Source organism: Talpa europaea (assembly GCF_964194135.1).
Source record: "Talpa europaea genome assembly, chromosome: 15".
In the NCBI taxonomy this organism is placed as follows: domain Eukaryota; kingdom Metazoa; phylum Chordata; class Mammalia; order Eulipotyphla; family Talpidae; genus Talpa; species Talpa europaea.
The window spans coordinates 49,573,361-49,581,864 of record NC_140083.1 but is presented as its reverse complement, the minus strand read 5'-3'; the positions used below and the strand labels follow the sequence as shown (position 1 = coordinate 49,581,864).

Sequence of the window (8,504 nt, the reverse complement as noted above, 5' to 3'; positions counted from 1 at the left end):
TAAAATCTCATATTCAGCTCTGGTGATTGGCTTATGTTCAATTTTTATCACACATTTAAAATACGAAAGTGTGAGATAAATCCAGTCTCACACAGTAATTTAGCTCCATGTAGAGGAAAAAGTAGATGAAACTAAGTAAAATTTAAATGTTGCTGTAGTTTTCCTGTGAGAAAAGGCGGCTTTATTATGAGAAAAAGGCTTACTTGGAGAACAAAACTTTTATGGTTTATCACTTAATTTGGGGGCCCTCACGCTCAAGACTGAAACACTGAGTTTATGTTAAGAAAACAAATGCTACTAAGTAGTGCAGAATGATTTCAGCACCACAGTAGTAGTTCAAAAGGAGGGACACAGCAATAAATATGTGGCTTGCTTACCTTTGCTCAAGGCCTGCTAGAGCTCCCAACAGAAGGGGAGGGAAAGTCTTAGGTAAGGCCATGTTGAGATTTTTAAATACGTATCCTATGACTCAGGTTTGTTAAAATAATAAAAAATATGTATAGAATTCAAGTTCAAGAAGGTATTTTAAATTTTGAAGTAGCGGAATTGTATGTGACTTTAATTTTTGGGGACTTGAATTACTAACCCAAGATATAAAAAGATAGAATGCATAAATACACCTACTTATACTGCTAAAAAATTACTTTTTAGTCATTGCTTCATGAGTTCCAAGGTTGCTTGTATTAAAAACTGTAAACTGTTTACATTAGTAAATAATTATAAAAATTTAGTCCTTGCTATTATAAAATGTGTGTAAAAAATTAGTATTAATGACCTAAATTAAGAACTTGAATTTTGTAATTCTGAGTTGTCTTTTCCAAGAGGTAGTCCAGAATATATAAACACTGCAGCAGTGACTTATTCCCCTAAATATTTTTTTAGACCAATATATGCAAACACAATTTCTTAAATCCTATTTCACAACATTTAAGCCTCAACATTTAAAATACTTAGGTTGAAATACATACATGTAGATATTACTAATACCCCAGTACGATGAAAAGGCTGAGTAATAAACATGGGTAACCTGGATGAAGACACCCTGGCACAAAAGCCAGAGCTGCACAGCAAGTGGGCAGTGGCGTTCTCTGTAAAGGAAAAGAACTCGGTGATGTGGTCTCTAATAGATCTGAACGTGCAGGCGACTACACGTCACCCAGAGGGCTGGTCAGAATGTAGTATCTTCACCAAAATTCTGACTACCCAAGAGGTTTGAAATGGGAACCAATCGATGGCAAAGGAATATTTTGCTTTAAAGAAAATGCTTTTAGTTGGTTTTAACGGAAGAGATCAGTCCTACTATAGGTGTTTGGAAAACATGAAATAATTTTGAATCACATGAAAGTACCAAAATAATTTTTAAAATCCTTTTAAAGATACTTAACTGTTAGAAACCTAACTGAATGTAATTTGAAATCAATATTTTTTTCTTTCCATTAAAAAGAAAACTTGACTGACCTCTGACAAGCAGATTTAAGTAACATTTAGGCTTAAAAAGCTAAAATTTAAATTCCTTCCAATAAAAATTCCTTTTGAGAGATGTGCTGTCTAGTTTAACTTGTTGGGAATAATACCCAAAGAAAAGATACACAGATAAAGCTCTTTCACTATTTGGAATCTGCTGGATTCAAAAATCTTTCAATGTGTGTCATCTGCATTAATCAGTTAACTTCAAGGTACATGGCATAAGCCATGAGGCTTGTGTTATTTTCTGCAAATGCCAGTAGATAAGCGTTTCACTGCAGAGTAGTTTTATCAGTATTTCTCGTCTCCGTTACATTATCTATTTCAACTGTTTTTAGTAGAAAAGCTTTTAAAAGATACATTTTAAACTATGACATCTTTGTTTCTAAAAAACCTGCATTTTTAGTTGCTTGTTGATTTTGATTTTTACTTTATTATAATTAGTCTTTTTCCTGGTCCCTTATTTAGGTTTTCTAAATTCCTGCTATGAGTGAGACCATCCGGCATTTTTTTCTTTCTGGCTCATTTCACTGAGCATGATCCCTTCCAGCTCCATCCATGTTGCTGCAAATTGCATAAGTTTATCTTTTTGGATTGCTGAGTAATATTCCATTGTGTAAGTAAAAATCAGAATCAACAAGCAACTATAAACCAGAGACACACTACGGGGGGAGGGGAGGAGAAGTGGGATTAGGGTAAAACAAGGGGGGTGGGAATTTGTGGGGACTATAACCAAGATGAAAATGCATACATTGTGCAAAAATGAAAAATGATGTAAAAAAAATTTAAAAAGCCCTGCATTTATAAATCTAGGTTTCGCCTTGGCCTTCTTCCTTACCGGGTCTTCTGTTTCCCCATTTCCCTAAGTAAGTTAAATAAACCCTATCACCTGATGAGTGTTCAACTATTGTTCCAGGATACACAAGGAGAATGGGTGTGGGCGCACGGATTTCAAATACAGCTTTTAATGGCACCTGTAAGATAGCTCCCTGTTTTCAATATTCATATAGTGAGCTTTTGAATCAAGCCTTAAATAGTAAGAAAGCTGGAACAACGCAATCTAACATGGAATCAATACATTAGGACACTCTGAATGCAGATACCTCTTCCATAATCAGGTTTTACAATTTAATGGCTTAATGTGATGAATTTAATGGTTTAATATGATGAACTCAGACTCAACATTATCTTGCCTCACTTAAATATTTGCCTCACACTTGCATATCATTTAAAGTTACCCTGTTGCCCACTCACCACAATGTGTATAAAATATTCTCCTTTTCCCCTCCATGTTTTTACAAACTGATCATTTTCATCATCAGTAGTGAGTCTTTTAACTTACCTCCTACCCCATCTCCCACAGCATAGCTAGAACAATGATCAAATTTGGAAATTTAGCTACTGTTTAAAAAATGGGCATCATTCTTCCTAAGTCCCCACTATACAATTTGTACCTGACACCTCTGTTACATGTTAAGACACCTATGTATGTACCTGTCCCCATGAGAATTCATCGTAGTCTCGGTTTTGAAAAGGTATAAAAGTCAACAGCCAGAATTTAAAGAAATGCTGTTATCTTCATAAGACCAAATCCTTGGACAAAGGGCAGTGTCATTATGGCTTAACATTAATATGGCTATCCCATGGGGGCCATCCCTGTTCTCCTTCATTAACAATGTAACCTGATAACAATTTTTTAAAGTCTAGACTACTTTTCCGTATGTTTGACATATTTTATTCTCACATCATATCTTTTAAAAACAAAAAGACGCAAACATATGCACTTATCAAATGCCTTTTTCTTTAGAAGTGATTTGACTTCTTTCCTTCGGTTTTTTGTCACCAAGAAGCAAGGTCTGATTCCAATACTGCCCAGGTGCTGTGAAAGTATCAGAAGGGATCCTCTTCAAAGCAATACTCCAGGTGGGCTTACTCAATGATTTGCTGCTTAATTTCTTCTATGACATTTGTAACAAACACTACATATACAGGATTTGAGTTTGGGGGGGCTTCTTATTTTTTCTAGTTGTAATTCCTGCTCCTCATTCATATTTTCTTTTCTTTGAATATATTGCACAATATTTTATTATTAAAAAAAGGCTTTATGTCTCAGGCAGAAAGTTTTTCTCCTTCACTTGGGAGGTGCTAATGTGTATTATTTTCTAGAAGAGGTAAGTGGTTGTCTGTGTGGCCATCCTCAAAAGAAACCTGGAGAAGAAGAAAAGACCAAAGGGTTAGTTTGATTCCCAACACCATTTCCTCTTTCAACATGCTCCCTTTTGGGGCAATTGCTTTCTGGGCACGGAAAGCTATGACTTAGATATAACAGAGACTGGGAGAGCAACAACGCTTTTACTATCCCACTTACGGAATTGACGGGTTTGTAGGATCCAGGTCTGAAACGACAGTAAATTATTTCAACAATAAATTTTCCAATTCCATGTAACATGCCTATAATAAAAAATAAGCATATGTTTTAGTTAAATTGTGCTGCTAATGAAATTACTTCCTAAAATCATTATTTCATAAGTTGCCTTAAGAATAAATGAAACAAAGAGGAAAATGAAGTGGTTTTCCTTATTCACTTCCATGATTAAAACAATTAGGTATCTTTTTGAAAGAATTAAGGCCAAATAATCCTTGACCATGACAAGACAATCTTTTCAAAGTGCTGAATACATCTCACACCCCCATAATTTTTAAAACCAGTATCAGCACTACTGGATTTAAATGAAGCTGTGACAAAGACTTTCATTAAAAACAAACAAACAACAAAAAAAGAACACTTTACTTTAAAAATAAATTTCAAAGTTTATAAACTAGCATCTCCATGTAATAGTGAATAGAGGTTGAGGATAAATATAGAACTGTCCTTTCCTTATCTACTGTGCTTAATTCAAATCTTCATAATTACAATTCTACAAGTTATCTTTGAGCACAATTTGACTTCTCAGTCAAAAAGGCTAAACATGATAAAAACATTATTGGCTAAAAAACTTGGTTTCCTGCATTGCATAGTTCAAGGTACTGTAAGATATGCTTTGAAATACTGTAGAGTTAAACATATCTTAAATTCAAAACAATTCATATTAGTGTCTGCGATTTCTAGGCATTCTCTCCTTTAACCCTACAGCACACTTTTCTCTTACAGTAACAACTACCATTTTCAGAAATGAGGAAAGAACTTTAGAAAAGGGAAATGACCTATTCAAGACCACCACCATGTAAATGGCAGAATTTAGATTAAATCCTAGGCTCTTGCTACCTCATCCAATAATTTCCCGTAGAACATCGGATGTAGGGGACTTAATTATGTTCAGCACATAATGTAACTTTGGAGGTTTGGAATTATATCTTAAAGAAAAAGTTCTTTAAATAGCAAAACATGAATATGTATACATTTCTCATCCCTTTTAAGGAAAAGCATCTTAATTTCAGTGTAAGCAACAAATCTAGAAATTAGACAAGTAAGGAATCGAATTTAACCTGTTGTTGAGAAGATTCCTCCAACAATACCACAGAGTCTTACAAAGAACTGCCAGAAAGGCATATGCTCCTCCGTCACAGTCACCATCAGAGAGCTGAGGTCATATTTCATGAAGATCCCCGAGACTCCGTGGCTGCCCGCAGCATGGTTAATGATGCGTTCCTGCAAGGAAAGCAAGAGGGCCGGGAGAGGCAGGAGGTCAGAAAACAAGCCCCAAGTCACCAGGTCCTTGCCAAGGTCTGCGAAGTCCTCCAGCCCTACTGCAAAGAAGGGACACCAGCCACTTCAAGAACAGCCCTGCTGGACACCGCAGTGCAGGGCCAAGCAAATCACTCCTTATTCTTGGTAAGATGAGCTTTTGAGACAAACTAAACAGCAGGATCGTTCTCTATTTTCTCTTTCTGAGAAAATGAGCTTACAACTGTATGTCTCATTCCTTTCTAAACCAAATCAAACAAAAAGCTACACTAATATTTTGCTGTGCTTTTAGTGGTATTTCTCTGCTAAAAATTAATAAAATAACTAATTACTATTATTTGAATGATTGATTTATAAACAATTTCACATCCTGTTCTTCATTTTAAACTATATGAGATACACTGAGGATGAAAACAACACATTACTTTGAAAGACATCAATACTTGCTATCTTTGTTTCTTTCAATATCTGATCTTTCAGATACCTTGGTTCAGTTTGTAAAGGTAGAATTATTTTTTTCTTGAAAGGAACATAACTAAAATTATACACTTAACACAGTCCCCCCAATGAGTGAGAAAATATTCTATTTCATTCCGTTCTTATTACATTCCAAGCAGCTACCACACTGCCTTGCTATGTGATGGTGTGCCAGGCCCTGCCTCCATTGACCAACCTGTAACTAACCTGCACATTTTAGGAATTCAAATAAGGAGCTTAATTACTACCAAGGGAAACTGAAACAATCCTCTATTAGCATCATAAAGCACACCCTCCACACACACATTAAAAACCAGAGCCTAAAGATCCATCAAGTTTTCAATAAAGTAACTTAATCTGAAGGCCTTGATATATTCAATATCCTGCCACAATTACAAAATACATTGTCACTCCCTACATGGGTAGAAGCTGTTTCAGGGACCGGGGTGTCTATGCAACAAAAGACTGATTAATTGTGTGTTCCAGGACCACCAAGCTCTCCCCCCTTTTCCATTCCCTCAACTCCAATTCCTTTAAACAGGAAAAGAACTTTAGAAAAGGCAAATGACCTATCCAGTTAGTTCATTTCTTTTTCAAGTGAACTATAACTATCTGTCACCCTGTCAGCACAAAGGTTAAATGCTCTGGAATTCTTGTTTTCGTTTGATTTTGCTATTTAAAATATAACCATAATTCCCTATCAGTACATAGGTACTGTTTCATACTTCTTTACAAGTTCCTCTACTATGAGGATAACCCACAAGTTTTCTACTACTACAAACAAGAATGCAATGAACAGGTACGTACACACCTCATTTTTGTATTTTTCTGCACTATCTTTGGATACAATTTCTGTAAGTAGGATTGCTGGGTCAAAGGCCAAATGCATCTGTCACTTTACAGATTTCGCCAAGCATCCCTCCACAGACTAAGCCACGTGAGCTCCCTGAGCAGTGGAAGTGTGCTTGATTCCTACAAAGCCTCACCACCATGTAGGTTCATGTTGGTTCAGGAGACCCCCACTCTGAGTGAGCAATGAAATCTTCCCACCCCTGCAGAAATGTTGAAAAGCACAATATATGCCCATGGACACTTGACCTAGTTTCCCTCTCTTTCTTTACACACACACACACACACACACACACACACACACTTACACTTGATTTTCCCCTAAGTATTTAAAAGTGGCACTCAGTCCTAAAAACTTCAGTATTTAATTTCTATATTACTAACTACTGTTCAATCAATGAAGACATGGCCATTGTGTTATAAGACAATTAAAAGAAAATCCCACATGGAGCAATGCAAATTTTAAAAAGCACTTAAATTTCACCTCAGAATTTTTCTGGATATGCTACTGGCACAGAAATATTCACCATTCTCAAAACACAATAATAAGAAAACATGACTCCAGAGTAGGAAAGAAACTGCCCAGCTCCAAATTCTGATCCTCACTGTTGTTGCCTACTTATAAGGTGATATCCCCCGCCCCCAAGATTGCAGAACATGTCCTCTCAATTAGTTGAACACAAAGCACTGCTTAGTGAGCTCCAGAGTGAGGTGAAGGGCTGCAATGCAGCAGAAACCATGAGCTGGGGCCAGGCATTGACTCCTGGCAGTCTGGCTGGTGGCAGCATAAGACTGAGTCCTGTCTCCACCTTCCTCCCTTCTGGACTTGAGGAAACCTGAGATCAGACCAAAACCCACCGCCAACCACAGGGGCCTGGAGCCAAGAAGAGGGAACCAGGAGCACAAGCTTTGGGTACAGAACAGGAACTGATCCAGTCATAAGGTTACTTAGGTTGGCCCCCATCCCAAGAGAGTGCAGGAGTCTGTCTCCTTCCAGTCTTTTCCCACCCTACCCACAACACTTATAAGCAAAAGAGAAACCCCAAATTGAAGCCCCAGTGCCATCTGCTGGGAAAACAAAATGCCCAAAGCAAAAGCGCCAAAAAGCCAATTTAGTAATAATGTACAAACTGAAAGAGAAATCTCCAGAGAGCAAACTGAAAGACACAGAATTTAAGGATAAGATGTTAAAAATATCATTTAACAGCATGATTCAACTTACCCTTTCTGTCACGGAAAACTGATGGGTGTCTGCTGAAATTTTGTATGTATGTAGTTTTGTTGGCACAACTGTAATAAAATATTGGAACATCTGGTTGTCTAGAATAAAATAAAATGTTTTTTTTTCATCAATCCAGAAGCAACAAAACTAAAACAAATATATCCTTCCTTCCATTAAATACACCAACGTGAAACCTAGTGCCATTTATGACTTAATATCTAACAAAAATCTAACAATTTCAAAAGAATAATAGCAATATATTCATACTTGGTAAAACAAGTTCTCAGTAAGGCACACGCATCTATTAGATGATGTTAAAAGATGAACTAGTGAGTTAGTCTGACATCATCATCTTCATGTTATCAAATCTGGAAAATAAATGTGGCATTTCTTTATAATACAGAAACTAGTAAGAATAAAATACAGTTACAACAGTATAATCACCACAAGGCTTCTTCTAGTAACATCTCAAAGTATCTAAATAAACCAAAATTGAATGAGCCAAGATTTGGATAAACACAAGGAACTGATAACTACAGGGCCTCCCCAATGGCGCAGCAGTTAGGCGCTGGCTTGAAAAGCTGCCCGCAGCCTCTGCAGCACCGGTTTGATCCCCAGCTGCCAGGCGAGGGTCCCACATGGCGCACAGACCTCTCCTGCCGCCCGCTGCTCCCCTCAGCAGTGTACTTTGGTCCTTCTGCCTGCTCTGCTCTCCCCTCTGGCTCTGGTGAATTCTCTCACCCTCCCGCGCTTCTGAGTGTACCCAGTGCTTGTATAAATAAATAAATAAATCTTTAAAAAAAAAGA

At 37.0% G+C, this 8,504-nt stretch overlaps 1 protein-coding gene across 1 annotated transcript in view; it reads right to left on the bottom strand.

The window, feature by feature from the left end:
• Positions 1–3,609: 3,609 nt before the first annotated feature.
• Positions 3,610–8,504, bottom strand: part of ERGIC2 (ERGIC and golgi 2) — a gene marked incomplete at its 3' end in the record, with an annotated part of 29,807 nt that continues 24,912 nt past the window's right edge. The window contains exons 10-13 of the mRNA XM_084255030.1: positions 7,698–7,795; positions 4,951–5,113; positions 3,833–3,915; positions 3,610–3,672 (exon numbers count right to left, since the gene is read on the bottom strand). Of these exons, the coding sequence (XP_084111156.1) occupies positions 3,610–3,672; positions 3,833–3,915; positions 4,951–5,113; positions 7,698–7,795 (407 nt within the window). The remainder of the gene's footprint in view (positions 3,673–3,832; positions 3,916–4,950; positions 5,114–7,697; positions 7,796–8,504) is intronic.